General features: G+C 40.6%; 1 protein-coding gene across 2 annotated transcripts in view; it reads left to right on the top strand.

The window, feature by feature from the left end:
* The window catches only part of fam189a1 (family with sequence similarity 189 member A1), a 104,187-nt gene that overhangs the window by 82,119 nt on the left and 3,502 nt on the right, over positions 1-18,566 (top strand). Inside the window, exons 3-10 of one of the 2 annotated variants that reach the window (XM_022194767.2) lie at positions 1,091-1,201; positions 3,330-3,494; positions 11,813-11,920; positions 13,771-13,931; positions 15,799-15,934; positions 16,899-16,977; positions 17,066-17,848; positions 18,187-18,258. In XM_022194767.2, coding sequence (XP_022050459.2) covers positions 1,091-1,201; positions 3,330-3,494; positions 11,813-11,920; positions 13,771-13,931; positions 15,799-15,934; positions 16,899-16,977; positions 17,066-17,848; positions 18,187-18,258 — 1,615 coding nt within the window. The remainder of the gene's footprint in view (positions 1-1,090; positions 1,202-3,329; positions 3,495-11,812; positions 11,921-13,770; positions 13,932-15,798; positions 15,935-16,898; positions 16,978-17,065; positions 17,849-18,186; positions 18,259-18,566) is intronic. The other variant, XM_022194768.2, reaches the window with a different exon arrangement.

Raw genomic sequence — 18,566 nt, 5'->3', positions numbered from 1 at the left:
TTGACCTGGAATTTCAACTACCAGCAATAGCAGCCATTGTAGTATCTGACCAGAGATATGTGTTCAACTCAGTTCAGTTCAGCTTCTTTTGTATGGTGTGACTGCAGTTTGGGTGATCTTGGGATATGTTACAGAAACCATAGGAATGAAATGTTTATGCAATAGTTGATAAATCTTTCTGTTGTTCCTGGAATATTTATGCTATTCCTAGACATGTTTAGATCGAAGAGATCCTTGTTCCCGTGCTGGGACATGTGGGAATGATGTACCTAATATGGAGAAAGTGAGACTCTGCTACTGATGAAAAAATGTTAAGAGAACTCTTCATACACAAACCTATATCTCTGTAATTCAAGCTGAGTTGTTCATATTGGCTGAGAATGCTCCTGGGTATCCATGGTTCCTGATCAATACTGGTCTTCTTTGTAATAAACTTATCTTTATGCCAACAAGTCAGTGTCAACGGACATTTTCTTCAACACCTCCACATCCTTGATGTCGGAGAAACTACACCATATTTCTACGAACAGGATGGACATCCGCTAGGCTGTCAGCTGGGAAATAAAAGGAAGACTTTACCCCGAGGAAAAGGGTTCCAAGGGAATACCAGCTCTGTTGGCTTAGAGAGCAGAGAAACTTTATCTCAGCTGTGATTGGTGCGTGTGTGTCTGTTTTCCCCTCACTTAAAGACATCACAACTGCTCTGATATCAAGCGGCATAAAAGAAGCTCACTGTGGGTTTAGAATTTCTACCCCTCAATGAGCTGTTTGTTGTGTCATTGTGTGAAAAGGTTTTCTGCAATTATGATTTTTTTCTCACCTTCACACTCGGGAGGTCTGAGGAGAAACAGCTTATGGATTTCTCTTGACATCAGTGCTAATTTTCCCTTTGGTGATCTATTGAAGTCACTGCGAGTGACGATTGATTAGTAAAGTACACCGTGCCGCTGGTATTACTGCTGCTTCCACTGCACAGTGTCAGAAAAATGTGTTGAATCAGAGTCAGTGGCAATAGGCAACAGCACTTTGACATATTGCTGTTGCTTTTTTTTCTCAATTTCTCTGTGTCTTTGCTCTTCCTCTGTCGCAGATCACATTCTTCATGCTGCTGTCTGCAGTGTGTGTGATGCTCAACCTGGCCGGCTCCATCCTCTCCTGCCAGAACGCTCAGCTCGTCAACTCTCTGGAGGACTGTCAGCTGGTGAGACCGACTGGACCTTAACCCATGCACTCGTCAGCTTCAGATTCACACTCAAGCAATGTGGACTAAAAAGATGTCCATCTTAACAAGTCATTTGATGTCAGCTTTTGAAGCCTGAAAGCTTTTCTTATATCCTACTGATGGTGGAAGAAAAGATGCAGTCCCATTGGCCGATACAATAGACCTTTGAATCAAATTAGGGAATCTGATTGACGCTTTCGTGTTTGGCAGTTGATGGTTAAGATTCAACAAAATTTAATGCACAAAAGGCTGAATTTATTAATGCTCAATGTCCGATCAACATGATTTTCTCTTTCTATAAGTTAGATATTCTTCTAGTTTCCAGATGTTTGCTGTTTGTTAAAAAACTGTGCACATTTAGCCAAAAAAAACAACAAGAAAGGACTTTAAATTGCAACATTTTTAATTTCTTTATTTTCAGTGTTTAGATGCCAGTTGAGTACATTTCTGAGTAGTCTAGCCTCCACTCAAACAAAAGCATAACAGGCATCATATTGTCACACGCCATCAATAACACTTGTAGTCGTATGTCTGTGTCCAAAGGTGAAAACAGTGCAGTGCTCAAAGGGTTTATGGCTGAAGGTGGATCACTTCAGAGGCTAGGATGTCACTTGCAAGACTTAATATTTGTCGGTGTAGTTTGTATCAACAGTAAAACCGGTAATTTAGCTGTCAGTGTGTAGCAGGCATGTGTTCCTTGTTGTTTCCATTTGAGTCCACATTTCTGAATGTCAGCTCATGGGGAGCTGACAGGCAGCACTGCTGTTCTAAACAGGCTGCAGAACTGAGTCAGCACCGAAAAGAACTGAACTATTTGTCTGTTGATGACAAATGACTCATGATTATCACATCCATCTTTGCCAGCATCAAAGATTACTAAACTACAGATAAGAAAACTTTCTCAGACTAATGCAGTTATTTGATGTTGCGGTCGGACAAAGTTTGGAGACCATTTATAAAAGAGTAGCCAAAACTAAGGCAGCAGATTCTAAGATATCAGAACTTTAACAGTGCATTCAGACGTACGGCTACATTAAAGGGTCTGGTGTACTTCACCAGAAGTTGCTTGTCAGTTCTTGTTGCGGATCTTCTCTCCCCAAAGCATTCTGGTGTCAGAAATGGGGGCGAAGCCGTCTGCAACAATATCTGCACCTTTCTAAAACTGGCATTCTGACACACTTCACACCACAACTGGTCAGCTGTGTAGAGGTGAGAAAGTTGGTGGGATTTATACTTCTCATTCAAGCTATTTTTTCAGCTATTTCGATCACTTTTCATTTCCACAATTGAGTACAACACTACAGATGCCTTTGAGGGCTTGAAAGTGTACGCTGATATCTATATATGTAAACAATGTTCCTTCTTGCTTTTTTCTGTCTACCGCAGCCAGCTTCCATCACTGTCGATTAGTCTGAAGCACTTTTAGATAGAGTGGAGTAGAAAACTTTGAACTCCCATTCCTCAAAGTAATCAAAACATCACGGCCTTGTTTTCCAAACTTTTCATAATGAGATGCTGATTTGCTTTAAGCTGGATTCATATCGCCGGGGGTTCCTATCAGTTCCATGGTGATTCATCAGCACCCAACCCACTAACCCGACCACTTCCACACTATAAGCAGCTTTTCTCCTTACGCAAGGGGGACCAGCCGACTACACCAACTTCTCGGCTTCATGCGGCTCCCTGGGGATCCTCCCCCAGTCGTGTCTGAAATATTAACGTTCCTCATCTCCTCTCCCCAATGTAATTAACCCATACTTGTTGGGTTCATGTCCTGCTTTCTCACAATCTGGGACACATAGCAGAGGTGTGTTCTACCTCGAATCACTCCCATCATATCTCACGCTTCTTTGTCTTGCTGTACACGTGCGGCAGCCTTTCTCAGTCACTTTACATTACTTTCTGTATCTCCCAAGCTAACAACTCGACTGCATGCTGTAATTGAGAATACAGTTCATGTCGAGAGTAAATGCATCATCCACACGTTTCAGGATGAATTACTTCAGAACACCAAGCTCAGGTCTGATCTGTGCATGTGTCTGTGTATGTGTCTGTCTGTGTGCGTGTGTGTGTGTGTGTTTATGTGTATGTGGCGTGCATGCATGAGTGTGGATGTGTGTTCTCCCCTCCTCCCCCCCAGCTCAAGTTTGACAGCGATGGAGTGTGTGTTTGCTGCGAGCTACAGAAGCAGAGTTCGAGCTGCAACAACCTGGGAGAGACGCTGAAGCTGAATCCACTGAGGGACTGCAACACCATACGCCTCCGTCTCAAGGTGGGTGGGAGCTGGCATGCGTTTGCTTAATGGTGAAGATGAGAACATTGGTATTTTGACATTAAAACACTCTCCCTAAGACTGATTCTCATTAGATTCCTAGGTAAAATGGAGCGGACTAGTAAAGCTGTTCTTTCAAATCAAGCTATAAGTTGAGTTTTTCGTGTACACTATCAGTTAAAAGTTTGGACACACCTTCTTGTTTAATAGTTTTTCTTTATTTTCATGACTACATTCTAGATTGTCACTGAAGGCATCAAAACTATAAATGAACACATATGGAATTATGTAGTAAACAAAAACGTGTGAAACAAGTCAGAACATGCTTTATTTTTTCGATTCTTCAAAATGGCCACCCTTTGCTTTGATTTTTCATTCCCTTGATGAATGCCACGAGTGAATCCAACTCCACATCTCATAGTGTCCATCTGAATCGTAAACACCGTATTCCATATATTTCTTTGTTTCCTTTCTTACTTGTATTATTGCAATCCGGGTTATGAAATTGGAATCTTGTTGAAGTAAATGTGGGGGAAAAGGATATGGGTCTATGAAATACCACAAACTACTTGATTTCATCTACAGACATTACATACTGAGATTTTACTTCTCTGTTTTTAGTGAGGATTATCAATGACAGTCAATGATGTCTTAAAAATCATCAAAATTATAGGATAGATTTTCATTAAATGTTATACTCCAGGGTATTTTCTGTGATCGAAACCACAAGGTGTGTTTTGTAGTAGAATATCTCATCGACTACAGGGGTTTTTGCTGTTAAATTTGGTTCAGACCTTCATATACTCATCAGGATGAATTTCATCTCATCATAAGGTCCAATATTTTATTCATGTGTATGGTCAAATACCTCTCAAATGTGACATTCCCTCAGTGTTCATTAGGTTTTTTTTCTGTAAAAGACAGCAGGATAACACCCTATATTTAGATTTTCAGTGATTAATGGCATGTTGGGAATGCAGTTGTGAGCGTGTTAATGTGCTGACTTTAGCATTTAGCTCAAAGCTGTGTACTTTATCTTAATTATTTTGTTGTTCATTTTTGCAGGGAAAGTGCACAATTAAAAGTAATCACACCGGAGATAGTTAGCAGTTAATTTGCAGCTCTTGTTCATGGGCAGGAACCCAAAAAAAATGCACACACAGAACAACTTAAATACAACTTCACAAAGCCATCAGATGACTCTTCTCCGATTCTCTAATCGGAATAATAGCTTTAGCTTGAACCACAGCCAGTACTCCAAACTCACATCTACAAGTTTTCTCTGCAGCGTACCGCATGTGTGGATATTACAAAACAATATGAATCAGATTAATTGGGCAGGAGGTGGCAACAGCATTCGTCTTACCCAAGAGGCAGAGCCCTTAATATGCAGTGTGTATCTAGCCTGGGCAGGCTGGAGCTTGCGGGTCCATGATCTCGGTAGATTATCTTGACTCCGAGTGTACACAGGGATGAAATACAGTGTGTCTTTCGGTGCCGTTATTGGATAACGACAATCATATCCATTCATTTTATGTCCCTGATTGATTATAAAACATTGATAACCAAATAAAAGACTTCTTAGAATGAAGCATGCTTATGAAAAGAGGAAAGATCAAGCACATTTGTCATTGTGATCATAACTCATTAAAAGAGATGGGGAATTGGTGCTATAAACCTTTATTAAGTGCCAAAGTAGTCAGATGTCTTGAGTTATGTCTAAGGGGAAGCTGTCATGCCCGAGTCCCCGGAGTCCTTGGCCATTTCAGATGGCTGTTAGACTGTCACCTATCCTAATGAACTCATGATGCATTTGCCATATAGTTCCTCTGTCACTTAAAAACAGCAGCATATGGGGAGTGCTGAACTATCAAAGCAGGCAGACTTAAACTTTCTTGTTTTCTTGAAGAACAGCAGCTCTTCTGTGATTTCTTTTTCTTGAAAAAGGCAATCCACTTTGGTGCTGATATGTGCCATTCACTCTTCGCAGACACTTTTAATTTCCATCCCGTTTTTTTTTTTCATTACTCTGCCTGCGGCTGTAAGTCATCAGTGAGGGGGAGTATTGAGGTAATTTGTGATTTCCTGTGAAGGGGGTGGATGTGTAACCTTGCTCTGTAACTCGCTAACCGGATTGACCTGGGGCAAGGTATCTTCTGGAGGTTAAATATGTGGTGAGCAACATGTTAAACAGTTTATGTGGAGGTGTTATTATGTTCCCTCTCCAGGCAGGATTTATGATGGCATTATGTACATTATGTTCACAAGGGAAATCAAAGAAATGCACTTTCTCACATCCATGATGCAGATGCATTAGCATAACAAAAATGAGCTCAGATGAAGCCACCATAAATATTTCTTGGCTCACTCGATGCTTGCAGTTTGCTTTTAGACTACTGAGAAAACTAAATTTACAGCAGTAGCACACAGGTTGGTTTATGTTCAATGCTGTGTACAACAATGTCAGTTTTATCGCAGAAAAGAGTCTGTACAATCAAAAGCTGCACAGCAAGATACATAAATCGACAGTGAAGATATTTCACTCAGCCAGTTCACAGTGAATGTATTTATTATGTAAATACAATGAAGGTGCTGAGTCACATCTCTTCACTCCCTGCATGAACACACAATGGGCAAACTTCTCACCAACTGCCTTGGTATTAGTGCCTGTTGCTTGTTGTTTTTGTGGTGTGTGTTGGCACAGTTTGCTCTCCCCATCCGAAATCAGCGGTTGTTTTGCCAAGTGATTTTTGCATTCATTCCATTTCATTTTCAGCTTATTTTCCTCCTCTGTCTTCCGTAAGTAGAAGACAGAGTGACATCTGTCCACAGCGAGACTTTATCCATTTGTATTCAGAGCAAATAATGACACTGACCTCAGAGTGACATACATATAAATGTCACGCTGGCATCTTTCATCAGCTTCTCTGCAGGTTACTTTAAAGTGCAAAAACAGACAACTGAACTTTTGCTATTTGGTTAGGTTTACGGAGAACAGTCCAATATGTTTGTAAAATACAATAAAATCTGAAGGCCACAACACATCAGGTTTGATTTTATCTTGTCTTCTCGTTCAGAGGTTTGGGAAAGTTGGTGTTTCCCCTAATGGAAGCAGAACATGCATGTCAGCTGCCAGCTACTGATCTTTTGTCATCTTTACACTTGTCAAAAGTAAGACATAAAGTCATGTGTGTCATCGCTCTGTCTTTGTCGGCTCTGTTGTGAAGCCCTGATGGGGTGTCCTGAGTCCGAAATGATGGGTGTCAACTTTGGAGTCAGTAACGTCCATCCATAATGGCTCTCAGGCAAAACTCTGCAAGGAGCAATTGAATTTCTTCTCGTTTTCTACAGTTTAATGACTGCAGCCGTCCTTGAAACAGCAAAGTTTAGACATGTAGTGCATAGCCGATGATTTAAAACACGACAGTGTGAATGTTCTGACAACACAATAAGATGTATAATCATGACTGAACTTGACGGATCAAAAGAAAGATTAAAAGATCTCTGTGCTTGCCTTTCAGCCTCACTGACACTGAAATTCATCCAGTCCTTGGTATTCACTTCGCACTGACATCCAAATTTCAGCTAATGGCTTCCCCACAAACCTCAACTTCAGAGCAGTATCGGTTACGACATCAATCAATGGCTCTTCCAATCCAATAGGAATTTCTGTCAAATTTGTCACTGCAAAAGGTTTCTAGTCTACTCCTCTGCACCAGATTGTCTGCTTCTCTGGGAAATGAAACTGCATGTGCATTCTAACGCAGTGAGCCCTGACAACAAGCTGTTAGTCAGCATTTGACGCATTGTTGTTGCTCTGAAAATTATCCAGTAATGGGAATGCAACACTGTCTAGACAAATGAAGAACTACTGCAAGAGCCTTCTGCTCCCTGCTTCTGTTTTATCAGAGAGGATGAGGAACAGAGCGTTTTCCCTGAAGTCTCCCAATCAGATCATGAAATCTGAATGTGAAAGTATCAGCCAGGAATCGCTTGATGTCAGTCTAGTCCAACTACACTGATCTAAAAGTGGTGCCACTGTGCAAATATTTGATGAATTCATTCAAAGCAAAGACACAAACAAAAAAATGGATTTTTATTAAATATTAACTTGCTGCTGCAGTGTTGCGGTGACCCCTCAGGTTAAGAATCGCTGGTTGGGAAAGACAGACAGAGAGTGATCCACCTGAATTGCATAGCAAAATCTTCCTAGGCCATAACAAAAATCTTCCATATTTAAGACCTGTTGTATAGAGAACATGAGAAATGCTTTTCCTTTCCTACTGCGCATTTGTGTTTATTAGTTTATAGGAGGTGGCATCACAGAGAGATGCTGCTTCCTGTCACTGGAGGTTAGAAAATCTCTGCTGTAGGGCATCTAGAGGGAAGCCCTGGGTTTTCTGTCATAAAACCAGGACAGTAATGAGACCAGCAGTGAGACTATTAACAGGAATGCCACGGTGGCTGCAGAAAACTAGGGTGCACCGCTTTGTTACTCCAAACCTGTCGTATTTTGGGGAGCTGTAGGGAGCAGCTAATTGAGGCATGTGTGTAGTTTGTGTCTGGTCGAGAACTTCACGGTTCGAGAGAGAACAGTTGAGTATCAGTGAAGTGAAAAACCAATTAAGGCCTCTGTACAATCTGCCACCATGAGGCTGTGGCCAGATTAGGCAGAAGGTCGAAATACAAGGAGCAGTCTAGTTTTTTCATTTTTTTCATTTTGTCCATGTCTGATGATTATCATTGCTGTTTGAGGTTTTATATTGGTGCAGTCATTTTCTATTTTGTCTAAAGGTTAACGTGCAATTGCATGCATTGTTGAAAAACAATGTTGTGAAGTGAAGTCAGTCTAATAACTTAGAGCTCAATAAAATTAAAGAAACTAAACTCTTCTGTGATATACAATGCTTTCTCTCTCAAAATAATTTCAGGTTTCTTGCCCTTATGCAGTTTCACAACAATTTACAATGCAATATGTCAATTGTTCGTCATACATCATATCATTCTGACACACATTTAAGTATCTCAGGACTAAAAAGGTTAAAAGGCAGTAATGTAAACTGTTACTGGGGTACAACAGTCATTCAGTAGTGATAGTCTTTCTACTCTGCCAACCAACAACCCATTTTAACCTTGTAACCTAAATTGTCACTAAACTAAAAGCAGCGACAGTCTCTTAACACCAGTTCTGTTTAATAGCTGATGGTGATTTTCCACGTTTAAAAAGTCTGACCAGCTTGTGCTCCGTCCACAAGTCCTCCCTCCAACACAAAACATGTTCCAAAACTGTTAGTTTTCCAAAGCAAGCATGTATTAGGTTGTATTTTATAGTTGGCACTGCACAATGTCAGCGTGGTTCAATTTGGCATCGTCTCTGCTCCAACTCCCACCACACACAGATTTGATCTTTGGCAACTAGTTACTGGGTATCAAACATGTTTGAAAAACAGTTGTAAAGCTGGCAAATCTGAACAGCTCAAATGCCAACTTTATCCATTTTAGAAAAACAAACTTCTAAAGAAATGGAAGCAAGTTGTGGCGACTGGGTGGTAAAAAGTTGCATCAAGCTTGAAGCTTCTTTAACCCTCATCGTCATATTGAACATACAATGACTGCAGAGTGGCATCACAGACGAAACAAGCATCATAGCAAAATATCAAGAAATATATTCTAAACATGACAGTCAAAATAGACGCTTTCCCCATCACTGGCACCATGTCTTGATCATGCTCATACTTCATGTTAATCACATGCATGACACACTTTTTTGGTTTTATCTTGTAAACTGTATAATGGAAGACAAAAAATATATTCTGATTGTGATAAATTGTTCTACCAGGACTTTTTGTAACATAGTTGACAGGTATCATAGTGGCCATTTTTGCTGTTTTCAGGTCTAAAATCAACATGGCCGCCTATAACCAAACACCACAAGGTATTTTTACAGAAAGATTACAACTGAGTAAAATTTAAATTGAAAGTTATTCATAAAGATATTGTAGTAAACTTGTTGACGTGATTAATCCACACTTGACTCACACACTACTTTATATTAAATAACTCAGAAAGCCTTGGAGTCTTGTCAGTCTTTTCTTCAGGAGGAAATGACATCATGTGGAGCAGGTCATGTGATCTGGAATTACCACACTTCCTTGAGTGGTGTTTTTGTAATGGGGAACTTAGTTAAAAGTGATTTCTTGAACACAGATACAATTTGTTATTTTCCATATGAAATTTGATATATTGCCCAAAAAGAAATATCTGTCATGATTATCTCAACTTAATAAAAAGAATACAATCAAAGCAATTTTTGAATCAGCTGATTTTATTATTGTGTAGCTAATTTGAAGGTGGTTATTTAGTTGACATTTTAGTGAGCTCCAGTATTTTTTTTAATCATAAATGATTGTTTTAATAATAAAGAATTATGGAATTTGTGAAGACATGATCATAGTAAACATAAAAAACATTCGCTTTTTTTTATGAAAATGTATACAAGATGTGTTCCATGGACTTCAAAAGTCCCTCAATTGTATATTGAACCATGTATTGAGGCAAGAGAAGTATTTGGGGTTGTTGACAGACAAAATTGAGGTATTCTGTGTGTGTCCTTCAAAAATGCTAACAGAATTTCCTTTAGGACCTCAGTACAATGGTATTTTTGAAAGCTGTAATTAAAATAGATGCAGAAAACAATGATATAAAGTTACTGGACACTAAATGGCTGGCAAAGTCGTGCCAAACCCCCATTTAAGATTTAACAAAAAGTATCACAGGTGATCTCTGTCAACAGGATGAGGGTTAATAAACCCGCTCTGTAACAACAAACCTCAACTTCAGCAGGTCTGTCAGCCGTCCTCTCCGCAGGACTAACACAAGTCGGGGGCTGTAATGTCGCTGGTAATTACGTGCCTCCTGAATCTGGGGAATAATCTGTGCGACAGGCTGGAAAACTCTTTGTGAGCTTCATTTGTGAACCTGTGTCCACAAAAAGAAATGCAGGGAGAATTAATTCTAGTCTCCTCTGTTCTTGACTTTAAGAAATCATACTGATGTATTCACAGACGCTGCTGAGTGTGTCTGCTAAGCATTTATGCGCCTGTGTGGGTGCGCAGCAGTGTGATTGCAGATGCATGTGCTAAGAATACATCTCCACTTGGTTTTGCTGTGACATATTTAAACATCCAAAGTCTCACCCATCTTGCTCCCTTCCTCCTCCTCCCTCATCTTTTGCCACTCTCGCTCTGTTTGATCATGATAATCCTGATAACAGCATGATGATAATGTAAGTGAATTCATTTAACAGATTATTTATAAAGAGGAATGTCAGCGTTGGGATTGTAGTCTTTAAAATATACAAATCATATTTACTTTTTCTTATTTTGGGGACCAGCAATAGAAGCTGCTATCTTCCTCTGTCTGCTCAGCACATTGTGTGTACCAGACAGACACTGTTCCCAAATCCATTTCTTTTTTAGGCAGATGTTATTGCTGCTGCTTTGTTCTTCTTCAGGAAATTAATTCACACAGCACAGTTATTAAACTTTTTTTCTCTCGGACATACAAAACCTGACTTAGTTTAAAAAATTCAGCCACTTAAATGAGATTATTTTCTGTCTTTTAGAGCACAAGCAGCAACATAATAGGACTGCAGTCATAAGTCTCTCCTCTGATTCAGGGTGCTGGGCTAGTATTTCACCAGCATGCCCATTTATTTTTGCTGACAGATTAAATACTGGTTTGTCCCCTCGGTGCTCACTGCATCGCCCCTGTGTGTGTGTGTGTGTGTGTGTGTGTGTGTGTGTGTGTGTGTGTGTGTGTGTGTGTGTGTGTGTGTGTGTGTGTGTGTGTGTGTGTGTGTGTGTGTGTGTGTGTGTGTGTGTGTTCACGCTTAACCTTGGATGTTTATGAGCTTGTTTTCCCTATTATTGAATTAGTTTGCAACATTCCCTGAAAACGCAGACATCATATTTCTCTTTATCGGCCTTCAACATTACAATTTTTTTAACAATGCAGATTAGCGTCCTGCGGTTGTCTCACTAAACCAGATATAAGAGTTGTCTCACTGCAGTGAAACCCTGCTGTGGCTTTCTAAACTTGGTTACCTTACTGATGGCGTCACTGCTGTTTGTGTCACCTTCACGCCTTCTCTGTGTTTTCTCCTCTTCTTTTACATTCACCTCATCTTTAGCTCATTTCCTCCTGTTTCCTCTCCTCACCTTCCCACCCTACACCCTGATAATTTCTCTCATTTGTCACACGTTTCTCTTCTTTTGTTGCCTGTTCCTCTAACAGTCTCCCCGTTCTCTCTCCTTTAGGAGCTGCTGTTCAGCGTATGTGCCCTTAACGTCATCTCCACCATAGTGTGCGCTCTCGCCACTGCAATGTGCTGTATGCAGATGGTCTCGACTGATGTGCTGCAGATGGTGAGTGTGATGGAAAGGCAGGCAATAGATGACTTTATTTGCTTTCCACTGACCACCCTGCAGTTAAAAGTTAGCTGTTTTTGTTAGTCGGACAATTTCTATTATCGGGGCAAACACATGCTGTTTGTGGCAACCTTTATCTATTTTTGAATACTGGAGGATAGTGTTTGAATCATCCTGCTCAGTAAATACAAGTTAGAATCAACACACATTGAAGGGCAGTTACCAAAGGACCTCTCTCTGTGTGTCCTTCTGCATCACAAAAACATGCTGGCTTTGAAGAACAAGTCTGGATTTTTCCCCAAAAAAGGTGCACCAGCCTCAGTTTGACCCTGTTTTGTCATTTTATGTGGAACAATGGAATGATTACCAACAGCTAAATGATTTCAGCCATGAGGGAAATTATCATGGCCGAGCTCCCCTTGTGTGTTTCACACCAACAATAGTAATTGCATGTCTCCAAACACATCAACAACTCAAATGGTAGAGCAGTGCTGTCAATGTTATACAAAATATGAAGTAGCTGAACAGTAGTTTCTGTTGCAGCTGTGTTTTGCACCTTTAATGAGCCATGCTGTCATTTTTTTCTACATACTTAAATGAGTTGGAATATCAAAACCGGTGCTCTGGGCTGCATGTGAAATTTGGTTTGACAGCAGGCTGGTAATCAGCAGTGATATTTTTTGTGAAGTAGCCAGAAAAATGAGTTTTAAATCCAACTTGGCTCCTGCAAATGAATGAATTCGGAGTTCTGCAAAGTCTGTAATGTAGCCAGATGCAAACAATATCATTATATCCAACTGCTATTATGAAAACAAATCACTCATCTATTCATAATCCTGATTTTTATGTACTTTTATCTAATGTTAAGCTTTAATGTTTTTTAAACTTGGATAAATCACCAGAAAATACCTTCAAATGTTTTGAACCATAGAAATAAACTTGTCTCATATCTTTTTTTACTGAATAAGAGACATACAATAAGAGGCCAAAGATGAATTTATCAGAAATTGTTTGAGTTTAAACATTTAAGTGCAAGTGGAAAATCATTCTTATCTTGACATGGGGCTTTAATTTAGAGCAGACTGCCTCAATGTCTGACATAAATTTTCTTAGATCCACACAGACCATTCTTAAAGCATCCCTACTGCGAAGACCTGAAGACCTAAATGCATTTTGGTGGTACTGTCTACTGACAAATGAATTAGGAACCTTTTAACCTTATTCTGTGTAGGCAGCATGTATATAAACCATGACACATGTTGTGGAAATGTTCCATGAATAATAGAATGATCAACACAAACACCAGAGCACATATATGAACAGAAACACACCTATAAATTAAAACAAGTGAACCTGGTACCATCCAACTTTTGATTCAGAGCAGTAAAGAACAAAAGCAGCCTGTCTTATCTCCAACAGTCTTATCACGTTTCCAAGACTGGCCTCGTTTCCCATGTACCACAATAGGCGCTAACCTTTTGTTTAGCTCAGTAAATTTAGCCAAGTCAATAGCAACAGTGGCAGCCAGTAGATTAGAAAAGCAGGTTGGCTGTGACTGGAAAGATGTCCCATTTAGAAAAGTCTGAGTGAGGAGACTAAATGTGCAACGCTTTAAGAAAACCCTCTGTTAAGGCCTCCTGAGCCACACAACTTCATACTACAACCTAGATCTAAATACATGTAATTGCTTGGAATATCAACCAGATGGTGCAATAAAAAAAAAATCACATTTGCCTCATAATTTGCCCCTGGATAAGTTGTGGTTTAGAATAATAAATTAACAACAAAGGACTCAGTACTGTATGTAATAAAGGCCTGATAATGATTCTTTTTATGCTGCGTTTCAGTTTATGCCACACAGAGCTCGAGCCCTAAATGCTGACTGTATGACCCCCCATGGAACCATCCTGCACCAAACGCTGGACTTTGATGAGTTTATTCCTCCCATCCCTCCTCCACCATACTACCCCCCAGAGTACACCTGCACCCCCTCCATGGATGGACAGAGGTGAGAGGCAGAATACTACTGATCAGCATCACATCTTCAACTCTGGTGGCATCCTCTGGGAAATGTAGAGACTTTAAAAGGAGGATGCAGTAAAAAAAATTGTAATTTGCTAAAAACTACATTCCAGTGATCACAAGACAGTTCATATTTACACATTAGTCTATCTGTAAATCAACACCACTTTAAAAATGTGCGTTGTTGTGCAAAAATACTTGGGCAAATTTCTATCACATTTTGTATCTTTTCTTGTATTTAGTGGAAGCTGCACCTTTTTATTTTTGTCCACAGCATATTATAACAGATTTAATGTGACAAAGAAATTACAAATCAACGGCAGTGAGTGTAAGCAACTGTTTTTTTAGCAGCAATACATCACTCGCTGTAAATATTATTTCTTATGTAAAAGGCAGCTTAATTCATCCCCCAGAGGGCAGCAATTCAAATTAGGTATCAAGCCGCAGCATGTTTTCCTAGAAAAATCAATTAGATGTTGTTTCTGGGATTTGATTTTTATTGTATAACTTAGTGGGAAATCCAATGTAATACTGCTAAGGAACCAACCTCAATATGTTCTGCAAGGTGTGATGACGCTAGAAGTGTGCAAGTTGCTGCAAGTGATCAGAAGTTTGTTATGCCTCCTTTAACTGCATTCATATCTGCAAGAGGATTCAATGACAATTCATCGTCAAGCTTAAAGGCTTGCTTTTCTTCAAGTTTCCAGTCAAGAAACTTGATGCAATGATGCAAGATCTGTATAATATTTGTGAACTGTCTATAAATGTATAGTACTACATCCTCCAATGGCATTATTTGGGTCCTGAGGGTCTACATGTGACATCAAAGGGGTGTTAGTTTGATGAATAGAGTTGTAATGATTGTTAATGTTATTAGAAAACTTGATTGCACTGGACAGAAATTTGTGGAGCCAAAAGGCTGTGGATTAGGAGCTTGCACACTAAAGAAAATAAGAAAACATGATATCTAGTTTAGTAGGAGCTATAAGGATGGAGTTCAATGCAGTTTCTTACAGGTATGGTATGGTATCATCATAAAGAGACGCAGTCAGGTTAAAGACTGCTTTAGCATTTATATTTAATGCAGACTGCTGTAAACCACCACAGAATTTCCTGTTAGGTGGTGAATATACAGATTCTAGAAGCGTCATTTGCATCCAGAGACTAAACAGTCATATTAAACAGACAATGGGAAATATTTATTTCTTATCTCGCCGTCACCCTCCCAGCTTTTATTACATTCGTCCATGGTCATCCATGATTCTGTGGAAGATCTCGTTGACCCCTCCCTCATCACCCCGTCCATTTTCTCAGTCTTACGAGAGAGAGTGCTGCCGTTGTAGCCATTTGGCAGGAAGCCCCATCTGTTAGTCAATTATGCCATAAATATATACAAGGCAGAGGAAGCATTTATGGTGTCCCTGCTCGGGGCCAGAGATGTGTCATGACATCATCATGCCTCGAATGATTGGTGGAAACTCTCAGGTTGTATTTCATGCTCTGCCACTTTAGAGGAGAATGGGGTTGTAATTAAAAGATATGACAGCACGCGTGGCTGCTTATTCTTAATTGGCAGCATATGAAACAGTGGTGGCGCACGTGGAATAATGCAGCAGCGATACTGGACTGGAGTGTTGGAGACAAGAGGATGCCTTACATCCGTTCCTTCCTGATGTTTTAATAGACTGTACTGTATTTTTTGACCCAGATATCCACACAGGCTGTGCTAGTTTCTTAAACATTGTGTGACTCAGCTCACTCTCCACTCTTTTTATTCCTGTTTTCTGAAATATGATTTGGATTTTCAGTTTTGTTGACTGGTTGATGAAATTATGATTTTATGTCTCTGGCAGAGGCCTCCATCTGGACTTCCCTCATTCTCCCTTCAGTGCCATTTATGGGGTTCCTATCAACAGCCCAGGGACCCTCTACCCGACTGACCTGCCACCTCCATATGAGTCTGTGGTGGGTCAAACCCCTGCAAGCCAGGTGAGGAAAAGCAAACAACTCTGTCCTTAGAACAACAGTAATCTGCAAAGGCAACTGCACATACGGCTTGTTTTCCAAATGAGCTGTAGTAAAAAAATCTTATACATTATTTATGTATTCAGCCCTAAATTGTGGTCTTTTTTTACTAACGTGTGAAAACAGTATTACTACTATAGTATATATTTATTTAATATTAGTTTTTGGATGTTGCCTGTCAACTCTCTCAGTAAAAATGCTGCAAATTTAAGCTAAGTATCATCCGCTGTTTCAGACTTACTGCTTCGACTGTCATGTCAAAGTGATCACAGCTTCTTTTTTCAAGTTAAAGCTTTTGCTGCATCTCATTGTTCGACACTAAAAATACCGGTCCCATGTGCAAGCAGATCCTTTTATCTTCTATTGTGTTCTCAACATCATTTAACACCTTGTGCTTTCAATCCACTGTCCCATTATACATGTTAAATCTGTAGCTCCCTTCGTATCTATTTTAAACCATGTCCCTCAAATAGGAATCAACAGAAGGTTTTCTCACCTGAAATAGACTTGCAGTAAGCTCTGTAAAAGAAACTAATGTAAGCTGGCTGCAATCGATCGGTTGTGTGAGAGAACAGATAGAGGGCAGAGGAGAATCAGCCGATGACTTCAGGCATAAGATCCTCTGTGATTCTACAAAGCAAGTCATATGAACTCACACGTGTCACACTGCACCTTGAAAAGGGCATTAGCGAGTCTAATTAAAGTTTCTTATTCAACTCTACACGCTGCTGTAGTTTTCTGCACTGGCAGCTCTGCCCTTTAAAATGAGAAATTAGTATGTTGTGGTCTTACAGAGCCCTCTACAGACCAATCAGTGGTATTGAAGGTTAATATGCCACATACATACTTGTTATGCAATACATACGGTGCATGCAAAATATCCATATTTATTCAACAGTGTTCTTCTCTAATGATTTCTTCTCTACAGGTCACCACCAGCATCGAGCAACAGGCCACTGAGTCCAGTCTATGTGAGAGAAACACCACTGCAGGACTCAGCACTCAGGGTGAAGACATGATCAACATTTGCAGATCTGTTGAATGTTTTTTACAACTAGGAGGTATGCAAATTATACCCTTTTCTCTGTTTTACAGCCTCGGTGGACAGTGCGTCCCTGATGGTGTCAGAGGTGGCCGATCAGGACCAGACTTGCTCCTCAGAGGACTTGTGCTCCCTGGAGGTCCAGGGTTCGGATTCGTCTCCCTACGGCACCCTCCACATCGCCCCCACCGATGGAAGCTGCACCAGCCTGGAGCTTTGCACACGTGGTTCCTCACGGTGCCGTCGCGGCTTGACCAACACCGACGCTCGTCCTAGTGATACCGGATACAGCGAGTCGTCCCACACCCAGGAGTCCCTGGAACGCTCGCCAGACTGGTCCTCAGGAAACTTTAGCAATCCGGACCAGGAGGATTCCACAGAGAACACACATCCATGTGAGGAATTCAGGGCCTCAATGCATATATGTGACGAGCTGGCCTCAGCCAAACATTTACCAGAGGAGCCACCTAAGGCATCAACACACTCCCTCATTAAAGCACGAATGATGAGCCGGAAGCTCACTCTCCCCGTCACCATCCCCCCACCACCTCAGCCTTGCTCCCCCACCTCTGTGGCTTCCTCTGGTGGAACTTCAGCTATCAGCCCTTTGGCTCCTTCTCCTTCCCCTTCACCTCCTACCAGGCCTCGAGGCCCCAGGCTGTGTTTCAGTGTTTGGTCCCCTTCCTCTGCATCACAGCCCCCCTCTACCTCAGCCCAAAGCGGCCACTCACCCTCAGACAGGCCTCGGGGGCTCCGAGCAGCCAGGAGGTATCGCAAACTGGCTCGCATCGTCCGGTCCACCAGTGACCCAATCTCCTGTTCCACTACGACAGGAAGTGAGTGCTGCAAATATAGAACATTTGTACTCTTGTTCCAGATACTCCAATGTGATGATTTGCTGTTTTTATTTGTTTCTTTATCACTATAATCTGACTATTAATTGATTTTTTTTTACTGTTGACTGGACAAATTGAGACATTTGATGCATTAGTTTTACATTTTATGGATTAAACAAGCAATCAAAATATATAACTGGCAGATTTACTGATGATAAAATTAAATATCACTGGCAGCCGTACTGCATTGTTTTATTGTCAGAAATGTTGGAACACTGAGCACCCTCAGCTAGTGCCTCTGTTGTAGGTCTGCACTAAGTTTTTGTCTCCCTCTACAGGAGAAAATTGTGGCTGCACCTCTGGAAATAACCCTGCTGCTGAAGACTCGGCTCATACATCACCAGACCAGGGTATGAGCATGCAAAAAATGAATTAATGTGATGGTGAGAAGATGAGACATGTGCAGTTTACACATCTGCTGCTCCAGAGTGTTCACATCTGATGTTGTCAAAAACTTTAACCTGAAGGACAAATCATACATCTTGCAGAACCACAAGCTAAATTCACGAACTTCCCCAAAGAAGTGCTCATTCATCATAACTGTCACAATGCAAATCATGTAGAATCTCCATTTATTGTAATTTTGAGATGAAGGGCTGATGGACTACACAAAATTCTCATATTTCAAAAGTTAAAGAAACCATTTAAAAACACAATG

The sequence above is a fragment of the Acanthochromis polyacanthus genome, chromosome 2, assembly GCF_021347895.1.
Source record: "Acanthochromis polyacanthus isolate Apoly-LR-REF ecotype Palm Island chromosome 2, KAUST_Apoly_ChrSc, whole genome shotgun sequence".
Taxonomy (NCBI): Eukaryota; Metazoa; Chordata; class Actinopteri; family Pomacentridae; genus Acanthochromis; species Acanthochromis polyacanthus.
Note: the sequence above shows the minus strand (reverse complement) of the source record. Positions and strands in the feature narration are given on the sequence as shown.